General features: G+C 41.4%; 1 protein-coding gene across 2 annotated transcripts; it reads left to right on the forward strand.

The window, feature by feature from the left end:
- The first annotated feature begins 7,876 nt into the window (after positions 1-7,876).
- On the forward strand, positions 7,877-19,638 carry b3gnt2b (UDP-GlcNAc:betaGal beta-1,3-N-acetylglucosaminyltransferase 2b). Of its 2 annotated transcripts, XM_085799423.1 has the most exons (3): positions 7,877-8,035; positions 9,082-9,243; positions 15,274-19,638. In XM_085799423.1, the coding sequence occupies exon 3, from the start codon at positions 15,299-15,301 to the stop codon at positions 16,496-16,498; it is 1,200 nt and encodes a 399-aa protein (XP_085655549.1). In that variant the 5' UTR covers positions 7,877-8,035; positions 9,082-9,243; positions 15,274-15,298; the 3' UTR covers positions 16,499-19,638. The 2 variants fall into 2 exon arrangements, with proteins under 2 accessions (XP_085655549.1, XP_085655550.1); XM_085799424.1 differs by lacking the exon at positions 7,877-8,035 and having other exon boundaries at positions 8,668-9,243.
- The last annotated feature ends 1,769 nt before the right edge of the window (positions 19,639-21,407 follow it).

The following is a 21,407-nucleotide window of genomic DNA, read 5'->3' on the forward strand; positions in this document are numbered from 1 at the left end:
TAGATTTGATTTATCTGGGGAGTCGCTGCACTCCATCACTTAAACAGCTTAATGAGACCATCGCCTTCCTCACTCCATTGCCATTAGGTGCGTTACTGTAAACAACGTCTCTGTGTCTCTGCGTCTTTTCTCGTCTCTTACAGACACACACTCCCTGCCTTGCCTTGCCTTGCCTTGCCTCACGTTACGGGCCATTTGTTTGATGCTTTCCTGTTTTCTTGTGTGTGTTTGTTTTAAAAGAAGCACTCAGTAATACTGATAATGTTTCTCTAGTAATCTATTTGCCTTCCTGTAATAACTGATGTCATTAGCTGCACTGGGCGTTTTCCACTGAAAGTCAATACCCGACCACATCGACCACAGCTACAGAGAAGGCTGTTTGTCAGTTTGTCAAGTAAAAGTAAAGCTGGACGTCCTGTTTTTATGCTCGGTTGCTGCTGTATGCATAAACGTTTGTCAAAATTTGAATTGTGCGTCTCTCTCCTACTGTTTACCACGGAGCTCTGCCCCATTTCAAAGGTGGTGTGTGTGGAAAGACGTCGTCTCCGAGATGTAGAATGTGTATTACAGAAGAGAAACACACATTTCAGGACAGAACAGACATGTCCTTTCATATTTAATAGAGAAGGGACAGTACCTGGCATATTCTCAGCTGTTAGAAATATCTGAAAGTACAGGCGTCATAAAAACCCAGAGCAAACCCTGATAGTTGAGTCCATTCACTGCTGAAATGTGCAAATTGATTGCAGGACTTGAATTATCACCCACAACTGTACTGAAGAGTTGCACTGTTTACTTCTGGAGTGGGTCATGTTAAATAAGTGTGCATGTTGTAACTGCTTTTGGGTCCATTTTTTGTACAATTTGCAGCATTAGTTCTGTGAAAATCTCTTTAATAAGTATTAAAACTGAAATTAATCGACATTGAATCGAATCGAAAATCGAATCGTATCGGAATCAAATGGATTTAGTAAATTAGTAGCGATACCCAGCCCTATTGCTAACTATTTGGTTTGCAGAGCAAAAGCTGAGCTAAAACAGTGAATATAAGACATTAAACTCCAAGTAACTGTTAAATGCTTCTCTGTATCCATAATTGGAAATGCCTCACCAATCATGGTAATGCTGCTTTTGATTCCAAGCTATTTGTTGTGTCCCATGACTCCACAGATAGATGCTGCTGTGTACAGACTGTATCTCATCATGCACTATATATACAGGACTGTCATGAATACTGTTCCCAGAACTGCTTTGTTCATCAGGTCACACTGTGACACATGTGTGTTTTTACGTAATGTGTTTAATGAACTTCTGACAGGCAGAGATGGAGCTTACCATGCTTTTCAGTCCACTCATACATACACACCCATCTACGCACACACACATGTATATAAACAGACACACACGCCTTTTAAATTTAGCTTATGTTGAGTGTGAGTGAACAAGGCATGTCATGGAGGGAGGCGACCTTTAGCATATGGAGCCTGAGTGGCACGTATTTGTTGATAATGAGTATTTCCATTCTATTTTAAGTGGGCTTGTGTGTGTCTGTTGGGGGGGGGGGGGGCAGGATTATTGTCTGCTTATGCAACTTGTTCTTTCACTGCTAGTTTGTTTGTGGTTTGCAGATAAAATCCTTTGTTAATCTAGACGATCTAGTGTCACTTAAAAGCAAGATACTCAGACGAATGAAACAATGCAGCCGTTTGCCTCCAGCTGTATTTTTGATTTCATCATCCCTCCCTCCCTCAGCCGAAGGGGTCCAGGTTCACGCTTTCATGTTGTAATCTATACCCCTCCACTGCTGATTGCTGCTGAAGTGTTGCTGAGCAAGACACAGTGTCCCAATCAGCTGCAGCCTGCCGGCATGCAGAGTCAAAGCTGACCGACCTCCATGGAGTCAACATGCTGCCAGAGTTACTCACTTACTAACTTGGGCTGGGTTTTAAAAATCTATCGATTTATATCGATCTTCATTTGAAAGATCCGATATTGATTCATAAAATCCTTAAGTCGATCTTTTTTTTTTAATTTTATTTAACTTTTATTTACCCAGGCAAGCAATTAAGAACAAATTCTTATTTACAAGTGCAGCAGCCTGACAGAAAAGAGAAAAGAGGAGACCGCACACTTCAGCTCCCTTACGTGCTGTTTATTTAGCACATCCAACAACAAAAAGACAGTAACGTTGTACGCTCGAAACGTTACTGTCTTTTTGTTGTTGGATGTGCTAAATAAACAGCACGTAAGGGAGCTGAAGTGTGCGGTCTCCTCTTTTCTCTTTTCTGTCTACATTTATGTTTGAGGCCAGCACCTTCTTAAACTGGATGTGCGCGACTTTTCTACTTTTTTGTACTCAAGTGCAGCCTGAACCAAAGAGCAAAGAAGCTCTTTGAGGGGTAGGAGGGGTGCTGAAAGTAAAACTAAAATCAAGGTTATAAAACTTATAGAATAACAGTACACTGCAATAAAACAGTAAAACACAGAAGGACGTGACAAGTAGGCCTGCTCAACAGGTGCAAGAGTCAACTGTAATTTCTTGTAAATGTTGTTGTAAAGACGGTGAGTGATGATGTGAGGACAGTGAGTTTGTTTTGTAAAGTGTTTCAGTCATTAACTGCAGACGGTGCAGAGTGGGAGAGGTGCAGAAAGGAAGGGAAGGGTGTTAAACCAGGTATGGTTTTGTAAATGAGCGGAAGCCAGTAGCGGAGAATGAGATCGATCTTTTAATGTACGCCGATGATGCACTGTTTACTTCTGGAGTAATGTAACTTTGGTGCTTTTTTGGTTAATTTAATATAATAAACATGAATATTTTTAATAATGCACCAGGTTAGAGAGTTTCATCTTTGTACAATTTGCAACATTAGTTCTGTGAAAATCTGTTTCCTAACCAAACAAATTGGTATTAAAACTGAAATATCTCAATTTCAGTTACGAATCGGGACCTTGTGAATCTGAATCAAGTCAGCCTTACTTGGGAATGTGAATGTCATTTAACAAATTATGACAGTGACAAAAAAAAAGAAGAAGCTATATATATTGTAGCTATTTTGTGAATCAAAATGAAACCAATACCACTAATATCGCCGCCACCACCAACGCAGCACAGTCATCAGTCAAGCCCACGTGTCTGTGACTGGCTCCAACACTCGAAGTGCGACCTTTAACCCCTCTGTGAATCCTGGTGATGACTGTCGATATTTGGTGGGCAGGCTCCAGCTCAGGCCGCTACCTCTCCTGGTTTGCAGCCTTGGGGCTATTTATGGTGCTCTTCTCTTCGCACCGTGTTGCCATCAGGCCCCACATTCCCTCCCGCTTGAAACATCCTCATATTCTCTTGACCGGGGTCAAGTTCTGCTCCAAAATATCTCATTGATAGTTATAACATGCACACACCAGGTGCTGGAGGGGAAACAAGGAAAGTTAATTTACATACCGCAGTCTATGCTTGAGGCAGACAGCTGAAAGTCCACTGCACATAACAGCCATTAGACATTTAATACCAGAGTATCTGAAGCTCTTTTATACTCCTGATCCTGCTACTCCACTAATCCTCCATGGGAGTGTTTGTTTGTGTAATCATAGATGCTTTTATTCAGAGCCCATTTCTGGGACACGCATGGGTCAATGACAAATGAAGGTGTTTTTAAAAAGTATGTTTAATATAGATGTAATGCATGTTTTTATGTTTAAACAAGTCGCATTTATTGAATAACTTTTCTAACCGTTTTAACTCATTTTTTAACAGTATTTTTAACTTTGCGACCAAAAAATATCAGATTGTGCAACCAAATATTTATAAATAAAAAATATATATATATATATATATATCCCTAATATTTATTTAAAGATAAATCTTTGGCAAGTTGGTATTCCTTGGTGTCTACACTAGGTAAGGCAAGGCAATTTTATTTGTATAGCCCATTTTTACAAACAGTTTGTCTCAAAGGGCTTTACATCGCATCATAACAACATCCTCTGCCCTTAGACCCTCACATTGACTGAAGAAAAACTCCCAGTAACACATAATTTTTTTGTCGTTGTGTTTTGTTTTTACAATAATTAAATATTTTTGTGTTCTGTAGGTAAGGTTTTCAGTATCATTAGCATCCAATTTTACATTTAAAGACGGGAAAATCATTACACAAATACACAACATTCATACATTTAGTATAATAACTATACACACATTTCATTTAGAAACCATTTGGTCACTTTAACCTATTATTTGTTGGTTGCACCACCTGACAACATTAGTAATGACATGAAATATGCTGGAGAAAATGCATTTTTATTTCCAATAGTAACATGTGTTTTGGTCATCCGTCTCTATTTAAGTTTTCTGGAGTAAAAGAAATATCTTTTTTTTTTTTTTTAGAATGGAAGAAGTAAACTCATCAAAAACACTTCACATAAGATTACATTCGATACAACTCTACAACGCAAAGCCTGTGACCGTATTTCAGGCAGATACTGTACATTTTCAGCATGGTAGCCTGGTGTGCTCTTCCTCCTATTTCTCACCCAGAACGTCACATTGAGCCCCACTGTGGAATTTCAGAAGTACAGCAGCAGCAGGAGGAGGAGGAGGAGGAGGAGGAGGAGGAGGAGGAGGAGGAGGAGTTCATCAAATAAACGAGGGCTGCCCCCTTTTTTTTTTTTTATAGCGCTCACGGAAGAAGATTTACTTGGAAAAATGACCTGATGATCATCGGCTCTGTATCTGTTCTGGTCTGGACCAGCCTTGTGCCTTGTGCTGCAAACTGAACCTGATTCCAGTCCACATACCCCAGTGCAGCTTGTTCAGACCTGTGGAGGAGCCCACAGAGAAACGATTAGACGTCAAAACCACACACACACAGACACACACACAGACAGACTTCACTCCATGCAAACACTGAAAGTTTTTCGGTAACCCTTTACTTGAATAGGTATTCATAAGATTGACATAAAACTGTCATAACCATGACATAACAGCTGTCATAAACATCAGTGAATACTTATGACAGCTGTCGTTAAGTGTCATTCGGTAAGTTATGTCACTTTTGATGCAAAGTTGACATTGTTTGAGATGTCCTTGTTATGAGAACGTGACATAATTTTTAAAGTTTGGCAATTAGGTCTGCTATGACAGTTTAAATTGTCTTTATGTCAAGTTGTCAGAACAAAAACATCTCAAACAATGTCAACTTTGCATTAAAAGTGACATAACTTACCGAATGACACTTAACGACAGCTGTCATAAGTATTCATTGGTGTTTATGACAGCTGTTAATGTCATGGTTATGACAGTGTTATGTCAATCTTATGAATACCTATTCAAGTAAAGTGTTACCAGTTTTTCTGTCATGTGTCTGCGCACAGTTGAAAATATTTCAATCAATCTGGAAGGTTGCCCTCGGCCACCCCACCCCTCCCCTCCCCTCCCTTCCCGCTCCGTCCCACCCCTCATCTGTCAGTTATCAACTCGTAACGTAGTCCATAGAGACCTGATGTGGGTTCAGTGGTGGTGTTGTGCCGCCTCCTTATCTGCTATCACACACACACTTACAGTATGAGTTTGTGTTGTGTCTGTCCTGACGATGACCTCTGTGACACTAAAAGTCTGTCTGAAAAGGTTTAATTGCAGCAGCGAGTGTGAGCTCACATGTTAGTCTCTATTTGTATAGCTGCCTCCATATAAGTCAAATAAAGGCTATTATTAATGAGTCACTCTCAGATATTAGCTCAGTAGTGCGTGAGGAGGATGCACCTTTATACTTTCGTGGCCCTCTGAGCCGTGGGTTTTGCAGTGAAACCAGGTGCTACCTGAATATGGCTTCAGGTGGTTCAACCATAGCAGTTTAAAATATCCTGTGGTGGAGCTGCAGAAAGTAAAATGTTCTCAAAGACACTGTATGATGTAGACCGCAAGCTTTAAAAAAAAAAAAAAAAGGTTAATTCAGAGTCCTGCACACTGGGATGCTTTATTTAGCAGTGGTTTATTTTGGTCTGTTCAACAGAACATGATACATACACATGCAATTAGGAATTACTTTCTCAAGTAGGGCCGAAAAGGTGTAGGCTGAAGCCACAGCTTATTTTGTTTAATCTATTTAAAAAGAAAGAAAGTTGCACAATAGAACAAGATAACGAGATAACACAGTTTTAAACACTGATTTTTAACTAAACCGGGCGGACACAACAAATAAGATAAATCTAAGCAAGAGTCTTACAAATTATCAAGTTTATATACAAGTTGAGTTTATTTATTTGGTCGATTAGAAACAACAGACATAATGCATTGATTGGTCAGTAAAACATGGACCAAAAGGTGTAGGCTGAAGCGATGGCTTATTATACCTACCTTTTTTACATCAAGATGCATTTACAAGATGAAGATAAAGAGCAAAAACAAAACCGGACAGAATTAATAGAATGACTTACATTTGCAAAACTAAAGAGAAGACAAAGAACAGACAAACTTGATTTTCAAGTTCTACAATGTGTTGATATTCATAATGTATAATACTCACTCATTATATACTCACACATACAGTGCAAGTTCATGCAGGTCAATACAGTCATTACTCATTAGTAATTGATGCATTTATCCTTGTTTATCGCACTGTATTTTGGTTTTAACTTGTCATTATACATTATTGTCTTGAGTTATAACTAATACTTACATTAAATACATTTTATATTTATTGAATACCTTAGTTTTAAACATCTTTTTTATATTTAGTGACTGATGATGTGCATTTACAGGTAAATAATCCGTAACAAGTAACTTCAAAGGTGAACAGCTGGATTTATGTCACAGTGTTATTCACACAGTCCTTCACACACATAGACACTAATGGCAGCAAGCCACTGTGCCAAGACGACTGTGATTCGGTGCCACTTCATGCTCTTAATGTTTTGATCCTCACACCTTCATCACCTCGTTACCTTCAATTACCAATTATTTAAAAAGATGGTACAAAACTAGGCATTGGAAAAGGCTCCAGTGACCTTTTGACTGTCATTTAAAGTTTAGGAATATAAACCAGGGAGAAAAGGTTTGAAGTAGCAGCAGAACATAAAGTTTTTTTTTTTTAAAGTGCTTTTATTTTGTAAAGAAAACCACAGCACACAGGCCATATTTTAGATTAGAGTTAGTAAGTAGCTCCAGTGGATAATAGACGCATTCCTCTGCTCTTACTTCTATTAACAGTGTTGGCTGTAGAGTAATCTCTAAGTGAATGTTTCTTTACCGGCGCACAGTGAAAGCTGATATGGCGTCATTATCTGCTGACCCCTCCATATCTAACCAGCACAACCAGTGAATTAATGATTAATAAAAACCCAGTCATGTGTATAAAGAGAGTTTTCCACACCAGTGTGTTTGGTCAAAATGATGGTGTTGTTTTTTAATTCACCTGTGTTCACGCGGAGACAAAGTGTACAGTTTTTGGTTTTTGGTGTGTCTGTCTGGAGGAGGAGTAATACTTGGTGTACAGTCGGGCTTTGGCTGAGACTAAACCAGCATGTTGGTGTTTACACATATAATGTTGCCCCTCCTTCTGCATTTGGCTTCAATCTTGTTTACACTCCGCAGCAAAAATGCGTCTTGTTTTTGATGTGATCATGAGCTGGCAGTGCAGAGAGACAGACGTAGAAACAAGTACAGACTTAGAAACAAGGTTTCCCGAGAAGCTGGGGGAAAAAAATGCAAAAGGCAGAAATGTTGGTGCAGTTTGTTACCTGCAGCATACGGCACGCAGTTTAGATAGATTATAGATTAGCACACTTCCAGTAACAGGGGCGGAGCTCTGGTCGTGCCTCGCTGAAAACAGCAGATAAGTGTGATGCCAGGTTGGACATTAAGAGCCTCCAGCTTCACTGGCTGTGCAGCAGCATGTTTACATGAGCAAGAGACTTCACAACTCACAACCCTGAGGAGCGAGGGAACATCACATGGAGAAGCACAAATGTCTGTAAACTGAAGGAAAATCTTTGAAAACAACTACTGGGACAAACCCTCTGGTTTTTCTGCGGTGGGAAAAATGTGAGTGATTACGTCTGAGTCCTCTGGTGGAGACAGAAAGTTCCTCTGTCTGGGTGTTTGTTCTGCGTGTTAATGGTTCTCTGATTGATCAGCTGCTGATTTCATTATATCACCTTGAAAGTGATAATTTATGGTTAATATACAGTTGTTAACTTCGCCGCCACAAGAGCTTACCACCCTGCACAAGGTTAATATTATTTAATTTATAAATAATGAAAGGTATTAATATTGTAAGTATATCATAGTATATTGTTAAGTATTTTAAATGCACAAAGGAGTTATCAAACAAAGGTCGAGTTCACACCGTGATCTCAGGTTTCAGACACTAATTTCATTACATCTTCCACAAACATTCACTTTGACTTATGGATAATCTAAATCAGGGGTGTTCAACTCGTTTTAGTTCAGGGGCCACAAACAGCGCAATTTGATTTAAAGTGGGGCCGGACCAGTAAAATAATAGCATGATAACCTATAAATAAAAAGAACTCAGAAATGTTCCCTTACTTTTAGTGCATTATTAAGATATTTACAGTTAATGAGCTATCCTTTTACAAAATATGTTATGAACAACCTAAAATGTCTTTGCAATTTCAACGATATTATGCCTCTTCTGTCGTTTATGTAATATACACACTTGGTAAATTCATTTTAAGGGGCCGGATTGGACCCTCTGCTGGTCTGGTTTCGGTTTTTGACAACCCTGATATATAAGAAGTTGGTGTTCAGAAGGTCAGAGGTCAGCGTGACCTTGCACAACTGCTTTTGTGGCTGTGACTCATGGATTTGTACACTAATTATGACCTAATTGCACACAAATGTTTAAGTAAAAATGATTAAATTATGACATTGTAGAGCCAGACGGTCAAAGGTCACCTGCAGAAACCGTTGCTCAGCTCTGTAACTCAGGAACTGGAGCCGCGTTAGTGAGCTGCTCGGTGTAAAGACAAGGTGGTTATTATTCTTAGATTAAAAAAAGCGAGTGGTTCAGCAGCTTTTCAGATTTAATCTCCTCACAGATGGTTCTATTGTCTGTTTTTTTCCAGGTTTAACCCTCCTCCACTCCCCTGCGCCTCAGCTCCTTCACTTCTTCATCCCTTCTCCCCACCGGCTCCTGTTCCCCAGAGGGGGGAGCTAAGTATGGGGTAAGAGAGTCGAGGGGAGACGCAAAGACGACACGAGCTGAGGAGGCCCACTGACCTGCACAGGTAAGAGCGGACACACACACATACACACACTATCTCTGGCCCATCCCCCACCCAGGTGAGACACCCCATCACCACCCCTAATTTTATCAGGTACAAACCACAGTAGTCAAACACAGCCGGGCCATTGTCCAGTCGACTGCTGCCTGATCTAATCGGTGTTGCTGCAGCCGTGTCGTCCGTGCTCATCATCGGTGACACTGCAAACAGCATCAAAGTCCATCTGGACCTCTGTTGCTGTGACGATCCAACCTGCACCTCCATGAATTATTAAAAATAGTTGTGTTTTAAGAGGCCAACAGGGAGCCGTTTCCTGCAAACACCGCTGGGTTAAAGGGTTTACTCTTGGTTTTTAGCAACGTTAGATTCTTTTAAAGAAATTAAAAGATATGCATAGGTTAAGAGAAGACTGCAGGTTTCTTAATGTGGCAAAGACTCCATTGGTCACAAATCTGCTCTTTTCTGTGGTGTAAAAACAACAATGTGAGTGGAATAGTTCTCTAGCTCATCCATATCAAAAGCTTCATCAAAGGCCACATTAAAGAGGAACTATGCAGGATTTGTAGCTTAACTATGCTACATTTTTACCTTAATTAAACAGCATTGGAGTAATTGTGATCTCTCGCTCCCTGTGAGCTCTCATCTCTGCGGCACTACGACACAAACGCGCCCCGTAACACATAATCTCTTGTTTATGACAGATTAAACTACACAAATATACACGTCATAACATCGTATATGATATATAACGTTATGTACCGCTCTATTGGTTGATTTCTTGCCGGTTTGGTTGTAAACAAATGCACATGGCCATGAGGAGGGTTAGCAAAACAGAGGAAAAGCGACCAGACTTGCATAGTTCCCCTTTCAATGTGACAAAGACTCCTTTGGTCACAAATCTGCTCTTTCCTGTGGTGTAAAACCAGGAATGTGAGTGGATTAGTTCTCTAACTCACCCATATCAAAAGCTTCATCAAACGCAACATTAAAACCTGTAAACGTAAACACAGTAAACCACAGTCAGAGTCGATCCACTGATGAAAAAGTCTCCTGCCCGACCACAGACGGTCACTCTGCGTAGTGAAGGTGTTGGTGTTGCTAGTTGGAGCCTTGCACCACTGACGGTTTAATTAGAAGCAAGTCAACGTCTGGAAGCTTTTTGTCTTGTCAACATGTTGTTTAGCTTCCTGTAGAGCCCCCGCCGCCGCCACCGCCACCTCCACCTCTGACACCACCTCATTTCCCAGAAGTCTTCAGGACAGGAAGGCTTAATTATCCATGGGCAAAAAGGGAAAGAAAGGAGGGGAGGGGAGGGGCGGGGGCATAAAGAGGCGAGGATATGTCTTTCCTCTGCCTTGTCGGTAACACAACACTGATGCACAATTATCACAATTATCCCTCATCGTCTTGTGCTGACGACGCGTGTCTTTTTGCTTTGTGAATATGAAATTCAGGAGAGATGAAGGGAAGATGGCAGAGGAGGAGAGGAAAAGGAGGTAAACAAAGGACAGGGAGTAGGAAAGAGAGCAAACAGGAGCAGCAGCAGCACAGACTTGTTGCTAGGAGGCCGAGAAAGAAACACAATACAGAGGCAGGAAGGATACAAGCAGCGGTGCAGAGGGAAAATGGATTGAGCCCTCAGTTATAGAGTTTCAAACACGTTTCATTTTTTTATGCATATTAAAAACAGAAGCTAAAACTTGTCCTTGCGTTTAAGTTGAGTTTCTGAACCTGGTTTTTCCTCTCGAGGTGACTGTTTGTGGTTTTAGGTGAAACATCCCAACTGCTGCTGTATGCATCATCATGTAACAACACGTCATCATCCCCCTGCAAAAATAAAAGTAACTTGAATAATCTTGGTCATGCAGTATTTATAGATGTTAAAGGTGCAGTATATCAGTACTTTAACGATGATAACCCATGAAGCGAAGGAAACAAATTAGAGCACGGTTGGAGCTAAAATAAGACAAGAAAAGAAAGTCCGATTCAGCAAGCGAGAGTGTTATCAGTGAGGATGTGTGAGTCTGCCAAAGCAGAAAGAAACCTGAGGCGGAGTCCCAACTTCCTGAAAGACTGCATTGTCCGTCCAGAGCCCACATACCCACATGTTGTCCTCGTTTTTTCTTTTTTTTTCTTTTTAATGCTGGCCAAACAGAGTGAAAGTGACAATGCATCCGTTCATTATCTGCCATCCATGACACCGTCGTCTACTTTTATCCCGCCTCAGATAAGTAAACACTGCTGAGTCTGACAGAGAAACACACCCTTGCAGTGCCTTTTGTTTTGTTTTTTTTAAGGAGTGTACGTTTTTATAGGGTTTATCTCTTAACCTGAGCGCAGGTGTATCTCTTTTTATGGTGGATAATTGTTTGATTGCTTTATTGTATTTAGTTTGAACCTCCGCCAGAACTACCTGTTAATCTCCACATGATTGTTGTAACCGCACACACACACACACTAACCTGAAATGACATCTGTTGGTTGTTGATTTGCAGAGTTTGCACATCAATTTTCAGACTTGATGTAACACCACAGGTGAGGGCGATGGCAGCGGTGGATGATTAAGCGGTAGAGCAGAGCAGCAATCGCTAACAGAAAAGGATCTGACACTTAGCTTGTGGTGAAAGGAAGCGTTCCTCCTGAAGCATGTCTGAGTGAGCACTGATACAATCGCAGAGTGAAAGATGATAAACAAACGTCAGATAGGGGAAATTAACCAATCACTGTTTAGTAGAAATTCCCAAGAACATCCAGCCTTTGGTTCCTGAGAAGCAGTTTGATAGCTGCTCAGAGCTACGCTACGGAGGCTAATGGGATTTCTTGGTTTCCCTCATCAAATACACAATCCAACAACTCCAAAACGCTCTGGTGGACAAGTTGTGACCTGCACATTCACCACGCTATGAGATAATAACACAACGTTACCAGACAGAGTTGTTTTAGAGGTAAATGCAGAGACTGCTTGATGAAAAACTGCTCTCGATGGGAACGCGCATCAGCAGTTTTGCATGAATTTACCTCGAAAACAATTCTGTCTCGTAACGTTACATTATTATCTCATAGCGTGGTGAATGTGCAGGTCACAACTTGTCCACCAGAGCGTTTTGGAGTTGTTGGATTGTGTATTTGATGAGTTTGATGAGGGAAACCAAGAAATCCCATTAGCCTCTGTAGTGTAGCTCTGAGCAGCTCACGGCTCTGCTCCGCCGTTCTAAAAATAGCTTGCACCGACACTTAAAGGTAACAAACCTACTGCTATGACTATAGGGATTATGGCAATGGGCCAATTTGCCAAAATGTTGAACTATCCCTTTAACTGTCATGGTAAAATCTGAATAAACTGTAGGTTTGTTGTTTTGCTGTAACTAACTTATCCCCTCTGAAGTTTTCAGGCTATAAATGAGTAGCTTGTAGAGTCACTGTGGCCTTGAAAGTTGTTTCTTTTCTTCCTTTTTCTCTGGTTCCTGCTTAACAGAGAAAGGAAAAATAATAAAACACCACTATTGTGCAGAACTGAGGCTAAATCATTAAAAAAAAAACATTGATCACTATCTTGTTTCCCTTCAAAATGTTAGACACATGATCATTAACCTGGAGACTCAATACATTTTCAGCTGGACCTGCACTTTAACCACTGATGTGAAAGAGAAACTGATCGACTGATATCTGTCTGTCCGTTTTTATTGATGATAATATAGTTACTGATCAACCAAACACTGGATTTTCTCCCACTGGCTTTTATAAAGTCAAAATATTTTGGTGTGAACAGTTTCTCTTGTGTAACTGGAGGATGTTTACAACAAATGCTCAACAGTTTCCTTTTCATCGACTTCTCCATTAGGCTTTAGATATTTATCATCAAAACAATTTACGGCAGTTCAACAAACGCTTCCAGCTACATCCTCTATTTCAGACTAGCCCGAGCTTGGCAAGGGAATGACTGACGGGTTCACTGACCTGTGGTTAAAATGACAAGAAGGAATACATCTGACAACAACAACAACTGCTGTGTTTGTTTAGCAGATATTGACTTCATTCACTTTATGAATTATACATCTGTGTGGCAGCAGGCTACATCACTGAGTAGTGTTGCTGCAGAAAGTCGGTGCTGTCCTGCTCCACTCTGACTGATTGCTGCTCCACTTAACAACCGACACTTGTTTCCAGAGGACGTATTCAGTGACGCGTCCGCAGTCCGGTTCTCTCCAGACGTTTGCACAGTTGAATGATGTAAATTTGTTCATCTGTTGAGTTTTGAAAATCTGTCAACAAATGACTCATCATATTTATTTTAGTTCTACATTTCTTTTCTAAAGAAACCACCTGGGGATAAAGCGGCCATATTTTTTTTAAACCACAGCTCTTCTGTCTGAGGGTGGAGCTAAAAGCTGCTCTTATTGAGCCACCTTTGAGGTTACTTTTTCCATCCTGTGACTTTTTCCAGCAGGTTTTTTAGCCGCTTTCCGTTGGTGGTGGTTGTTTACAGCAGTTACACAACCATTTTCAGCTACATCCTCATTTTTTACACAGCAAGACTTCCTGTCACGATCGGCCGGGGCTGCACAGAAGTGTGATTGTTTAGCAGCAAGACAGTTGTTATCTGTGTGTGTGTGTGTGTTCACCTTTTGGGTCGTAAATCTCAGCGGCAGCAGCTGTAGCAGGTTACCTCACTACAAAACCTTTAATAGCTCCTGTAAAAAACAGTTTGTGGAGTTTGTGCCGTCCTGCTCTGCTCCGACTGTTTGCAGCTCCACGTTACAACCAACATGAATTTCTAATATGATATTTCAAAATGCAGTTTGCAGTTGCAACTTTGTGGTGTTCAATACTGTAAATCTACTATTATTTGCATGTTTGCTGATTCAGAAGCAGATGAAATGTCTCTTTCCTCTATATTAATCTTATATATTAACTAGGGCTGTCAGAGTTAACGCGTTAATCGCGATTAGATTAATTAAAAAAATTAACGCGATTAAATTTTTTAATCGCGGCCCATTTTGTCCTCTGTCTGCTGGACTGGAGGACTGGAGTGTGGGACCTCCAGTCCAGTAGGTGGCGGTAAGCCACCTTCAAGTTGGTTGCTACACAAATATACACAGTCTAACATATATCCACAGCTCCATCCATTCATTTTTTGATGGCTTTGTTGTCAACAAATGCACGTGGCAATGTATTGATTTTTTGACGGCTTCTGTTGTCAACAAATGCACATGGCCAGGCAGAGGCGTAGCAAAGTAAAGGGCAATTTCCACTGGATGCAATTCGTTTCAATTCTGTGTGAGTTTCATGCATCATGTGTTATGATTAGGTACTAGGCCTGCTAGGTCTGGACTAAAAGTTGTTTGTCTAGAGATTATAACACTTTGGAGGGTTGAAAGTCCAAAGCGCCATATATAATATTTTTAATAGAGATTAATCGCGAGTTAACTATGGAAAAAATGCGATTAATCGCGATTAGAAAAATTAATCGTTTGACAGCCCTAATATTAACCCTTAGAGGTCTGAGTCTGTTTTGGTTGTTTTTGAATCCATTTTATCCATAGAAAAATATTCACCATACCCATGTTTGGTATCTTTTTTTTTCAGCAAAACTTCACCTTTATGATCTGACAGTTATTTTTTCACTTTAACCTACTTTATTTACACATCGGGTCCAAAAATCCGATGCCTGGCCATCTCATCCCACTTTTGCGCTATAAATATTTTTGTAATATCAAATGAACACTGTTATATCTCCAGTTTTACATGGTCTATCAACGTCAAAGAAAAACTGTGAGAGAGTTTCAAATCTGCGCTTTCAATGAATGCTTTGATTATGTGTACATCATGTAAATATGTGCAATCATGTGAAGTATGTAAACCATGAATGGAGTAAATCAAAATTAAATGGAATTAAATGAAAACGTCACGTGATCTGGTCATAGATCCTGGAGAATGAACAGTAAAACTACGGCTCAGTCTTGATATCCAAAGTGTTTTTTCCGTCTTTAACGTCTTTTTTCCCCCTCTGTGTCTCTGTGTCTCCGTTCTCAGGTGGTGACGGGCGCAGCTCTCTGTCATGGCGGTGCAGCGGAGGAGGCTGAAACTCGTGGTGTCGGTGATGATGATCAACCTCTTCATCTTCATCCTCATTTTCCGACAGAGCGGCCAGGACAAGAACGGGCGGCAGAAGGTCCGCATCCCCTCCGAGCCCTTCTGGGCCAAGCTGGTGCCGAACTCGGCCTTCTGGAACCGGCAGCAGCAGATCCGAGACCTGCAGAACAACCCCGTCCTCCTCGCCAACTCCAGCTTCACCGATCTGCCCGACTGGGCGGCGGAGACCGGCCTGACCTCCGACCTCCTCTGCGAGCGCAACGCCAAGGTCACCACGCAGGTGAAGGACTACAACGCGCTGCCGGACCGCTTCAAGGACTTCCTGTTCTACATGCACTGCCGCTCCTACCCCGTCGTCATCGACCAGCCCGACATCTGCAAGGAGCCGCCGCCCTTCCTGCTGCTCGCCGTCAAGTCCCAGGTGTCGCACTTCGACCGGCGCCAGGCCATCCGGCAGTCGTGGGGGCGGGCGGGCGTCGTGGCCAACCAGACGGTGGTCACCATCTTCCTCCTCGGCAACGCCACGGCGTGGGACTACCACCCGGATCTGTCCAACAGCCTGCGGGAGGAGAGCGCCCGCCACCGGGACATCATCCAGTGGGACTACCGGGACTCGTTCTTCAACCTCACCGTCAAGGAGGTCCTCTTCCTGGAGTGGATCCAGACCCGTTGCCCCGGCGCCCGCTTCATCTTCAAAGGCGACGACGACGTCTTCGTCAACACCTTCCGCATCCTGGACTTCCTCAGGGGCCTCTCGGAGCCCAAAGCCAGGGATTTGTTCGTGGGCGACGTGATCACCGACGCCGGGCCGCACCGAGACAAGAAGGTGAAATACTTTGTCCCCGAGAGCATTTACGTGGGGAAGTACCCGCCGTACGCCGGGGGCGGCGGGTACCTCTACTCGGGCGACATCGCGGCGCGTCTGCACACGGCGTCGGAACACGTGCCGCTGTATCCCATAGACGACGTCTACACGGGGATGTGTCTGAAGAAGCTGGGGCTGGCCCCCGAGAAGCACAAAGGCTTCAGGACTTTCGACATAGACGAGAAGTACCGGTCGAACCCGTGCGCCTACCGGAGTTTGATGCTCGTTCACCCGCGGACGCCGCAGCAGATGATCCAGATCTGGGCCTGGCTCAGCAGCCCGACCCTCAGCTGTCAGTGACTGAAACCTTTTTGAGGTGGTTGTTCCTATAAAAGGTCAAAGTGAACTTTTTTTTTTTCGAAATCTTGAACAGGGTCACGGCTCAAAAAGTTGGCAGCTTTGAGTTAAGATATTATTCTAAAGGTCACGTGGAGCCTCAGCTCGGTGCAATGGATGCGTTCTTATACCTCTCACAACGACCACCATAGTATTTTGACTTGATGTCAGACTTCCATAGACGAGCTAATAACCCTGCTTTACTGTGTCAAAGGAGCTTTACCCAAAGTGACCGTGTCTTTTTTCTCTGCGTGCACATATTTATATCACAACTATTTATATGGCCTTTAAAGAAAAATGCTTTAACACTGTGTGTCGGCTCCGCGTTGGATGGAGCGTCTCGATGCTGTATTATATTATAAACAAGAAGACTAAGACGTGGGGCGCGTTCACCAGGGAACTCCCTTCGGGGCGGCGGGGGGGGCAACACAGTGTCTTTGTATTTCAAATGTACATAAAAAAAGAGCGAGTTCTGTGTAAAAGAAAGATGTTTTCCCACACGCAGCGGTTTATTGCTGCTCGCTTCCTGGTGAACACGTCCCAGTTATTGTTGCTGGAGGCTTAGTTTGTGCTGCTATTCCCATCCACACTCCCTAAAGTATTTACATGTGACTCACTCCAACTCAAACTCAGCCAGTCTCTCCTCACTTTGGCTCGCTTCATCGTTCAGTTTCTCCCAAAAAATCCTAAAACTCTGCTCCCAATTTGACTTATTTATCTCATCTTCATCTTTTATAACGTCTGACATTATCACTATTAATTACAAACCTTGAAACGGGGAGTTTGTTGGAGTGAATCCACACGTTGTCGTCAGGAAAATAAGGGGATGGGGAGCCCAGTCGGGTCTGGGCTTTTTCACGGATGGAGAAATCTAAATGCTGTCTAATTCTGCTTCAGGTTCCCACCTTACACACAACAGAAAGAAATGGCTGATAACGGATCCCAAGTGCAGAGACATTTCACGCTGCCAGAGTAGAGCTTGTTTATGAAAATAACTCACTATAACTTGTTTGGTGAAGTTGTGGTGTTAAAAAAGTGTTAATTTGTTTTGTTTTTAATGTTGCTTCACTGTCGGAAACGCTTTAAAACGCAGATGCAGCCTCTTGTGTCAGCCTTACTTGACTGATTGATTGGATCATTTCAAAATGTTTCCATGTTTGGATAAAAAAGTTAATTTATTTAAAAAAAAGAAAAGAAAAGAAAAAAAATCATGGTAATCCACAGCTCCAGATATATTTAGTAATTAGTTCCACCTACTTTCCTGGACTTTAAAAAAGTTGAAAAATGGCGGAAAACTCATTTGGGAATCAAAAGTCTTCATTTTATTTTGAAGGTCACTGCTCAGCTCAATACTGTATGGCTTCAGCACAGCACCGAGTCTCAGTGCTGCACATATTTAACTTTACGTCGATGTTACATATTGTTTATTTTGTTTTCAGCTGTATTAGTCACACAGACACTTGACACATTTCAGTTGCACCTTTGTGTGAAGTTACATAACTGCAGAGAAATTGTCTATTCAGTATTTTTACTCACTCACTCACTCGCTCCCAGTCCATGAAGTCGACGCTGTTTAAATTAAATGAAAATAAGTGACACAAATAGTTGGTTTTCAGTCCAGTCGTGATGCTGAGCTTTGACCCTGAACCTGCTCGTTAACACTTGAGCTGTGAGAGAAAGGCGTCGTTCCTCTGCCTCTGTTAGAGCGCCTCCTGCTGGTCAGGACGGCCATCTTTAGCTTCTTATTATAAACAGACACTGGCAACTCCCATGACCCAAAGCTGTAGCGTAACATCTAATTTATTCATATTTATATAAATATATATGTATAAATGCGTCCTTCATCTCGGCCTTCAGTCTCCCCTAAATTAGCAGCTTATCTTGTTTTATTTCATTGTTTGTGTCACTGTGTTTGGTGGTTACTGGTGTCAGACAGCTGAGGAAAAACAAAACAACTTCAGACAATCACAGTGATGTGTGTGTGTTTTGATTGTGATTGTTTTTTTTTCTTGTATTTCCACCTTTTATATCAGACACTACTCTTTAATTACCCGCGTGTCTCTGTGTGGGATCAAACAAACACTAAATTAAAGGAGACACAGTCGGAGCCGAGGGCCGAGTGGAGCTAATTTAATCCTTTAGGTATTTAAGTCAAGTCTTTTTTCTTTTTTCTCTCTGGGTCATGTGTCGTGAACATCTTCACACCACTCACACACACACCAACAATAAATTACAGTCTGTTTTTTTGTTTGTGTTGTATTTTTTTTTGCTGCAAACAGTTTGTGGCTACTTGAAATGTTTACATGTAATTGTAAAAGTTGTCATCGTTTATTTTCATGGTAATGCGACTCGTGTCTGATGATGATGACTTGGCCGTATAGAGGTAAAAGCAGCTTCGTCTTGTTCTTGTGTGTATGAATGTAACCTTCACTGTCACTGCGCCTCATCCTGTCGTTTGGCTTCACCGTTGTCGTTTCTTTTGAAGGACCCTTTTGTGTTGTCATTGTTGTTTTTTTAATGAGACGCACAACTTTAGCAGTGTGTTGTTCTGACAGTCAGTGTTTCTCAGTGGCTCTGAGCTTCGATAGTTTCCAGGTGTCGTTTTTTAAAAGAAGTTAAAACAAAAAAACAGAAAATCATGTGGGGAAATAAATGTCCCAGTATCTTTTATGTCCATAAAAAAACATATATATATATATATAAGCACAAAGTAAATTATCCAATAATAATCATGTGATAAGTGCACACAACACAACAGCTCAATAATGTGTCTTATTTATCTAATCGATCAGGATCTGGATCTGTTTATAAACACAAATCATGAGTCACGTTCAGACGAATCCTCATTTCCATGAATCGTTCTGTATTGTTTTGTTTTGTCCCCCCCCCCCCCCCCCCACTGTCAACGTGTATTTCTGAAACCTGACGTCATCGTGTTGACGACACCTGCACTAGTCAAGAGATGATTACCAAATCTGTGCCTGATGTTTGTACGTACTGTATGTGTAAGATTATCCTCCAACCATGTTAAGTGTGATTAGCTTTTTTTTATCACCTAGAATGACTTGATAATTTGAATAAAGTTATATTTTGCTGTTTTTGTACATGTTGTCGTTCTACGCATTTTTTAAATTTGTCCCACAAATAACTTCAGTCGTTTGCTCATCTCTTTATAAATGTTGTGTCCAAAAACACACGTCGTTGTTTTTAGATTTAACCAAACCAGTTCAGCCGGTGTCAGTGGAAACGTAAAATTCAAAACACTTCAAAAAAATTTTAAAACCTTTGTGAGCAGTTCAACCAAAGGTCGGTTTTCTTTGGGTTGTTGCATTTGAAGGAGGCCGGAGGACATGTTTTCTGTGTTTCACAAGAAACTAATAGGTGACTGCTGAGAAATATGGAAATAAAGATGCTTTTCTGAGGAGATAAATTTGGAAATAAATAATCAATAAGGGTTTAATCAAGTGGGTATAAAATCAAATGTAAGCTGAGCTACTGCCTACCCGTGTCTCTCCAGCAGAGGGCAGCAGTGTATAAAGTGCCTGTGGACTGATGATGCTGCATCTCCTATGTGGTCCAGACTGAAGGCAGGAATATCAATAAATACTCTGGAGAAAGAAAGTTTTTCATGATTTATTTAGAAAATAATAACTTTTAGATAAATGTGGAGAGAACAGGTTTCATTGTTGGTTACGAGTTCTTGATGGACTGTGACGTTACCTCTGTTAAAGTAAGATTTAGATTGTTTTTATTTGTTTATTATATTATTTTGCTGTATAGTCAGTTTTAGATTTATCAGTATTCGTGTTCACTTTTCAGTTTCTTTGGCAGCAACACCACCTGTAACCTGATTTTGGATCTGTTTTAATTGTTCTGTGAGCTTAAGAGATAATCCAGGTAAAACAGGTGTCGTCTTTATGTTGCGTTGCTTCCACTTCATTCATATCATGTGTCTTTTCTGACACCACTAAGGGGGATTAGAGGGTTTAAACCTGGTCTGTTTTTCTTTTTTTAAAGAGATGAAACAATGTTTGTGAAATAAATACATGTAGGCCGAAGTAAACACAGAAAGACAGCGTGAGATTTCCCAGATACAAAGTCGTTGTCCTCTCATGTTTACTCCCCCCACCTCCCTCCTCACGTGAGCATAAGGGAGGGATGGGACGTGGTTGTCATGGGGAACATATTCCTAAGGCAGATGCAGTCGTCCTCTAGGTGCAGATGTGAGAGCACAAGGAAGGTTCACGAGGGATGTGTGTGATCTCACAGATAATGGTCCCGTGGCCTTTTAAGGGAGAAACATTTAAAAAGGGAAAAAAAAGAAAAAAAGAAACAGACAAATGGTTTTTGGTTTCAGATCTTGTCCTTCGCCAGGAAAAGATTCACAGTCCACTTAGTGTAAAAAACCAAAAACAACAAAAACAGCACAGCCTTCCTCACCAACTCAGAGTGCACACATCTCACAGTTAAGTAACGTTGTTGTATAACAACTTTAGAAATACAGTTTAGTTACATCAGAGCATATTTCATGTGTTATCCGTGTTATCTTATCTGAGTGCTTTTATGTCCTGGGTAAGAATTAGGCTACAACCAAAAGCACCACAGCAGAACAAACTCAAGGCCTGAATCTGGTGCGGGTTTTTGTCTGTTTTTAAATGGTTTCCTTTTCCTGTCAGAGCAAACAGTTGTTTCCTGTTGGCTCTGATTTATTCTGAGAGAGAGAAACTGTCCTGTAAAAACCAACAGAGCCCACACAGCTACAGGTTTGTCTGCTCTGGTCGGGCAGCAAGTTACTACGATGATCCCTGGATACGGTTGTTGCTAGGCGACATCTAGCGGCCGCGCGGCAGCTACGACAGAAGCAACCAAGAGA

Source organism: Trachurus japonicus, chromosome 15, assembly GCF_045865225.1.
Source record: "Trachurus japonicus isolate A0001 chromosome 15, Traja_1.0".
In the NCBI taxonomy this organism is placed as follows: Eukaryota; Metazoa; Chordata; class Actinopteri; order Carangiformes; family Carangidae; genus Trachurus; species Trachurus japonicus.

Coding starts and splice junctions, on each gene's coding strand:
- b3gnt2b (XM_085799423.1), top strand. CDS start 15,299: ATGGCGGTGCAGCGGAGGAGGCTGAAACTCGTGGTGTCGGTGATGATG.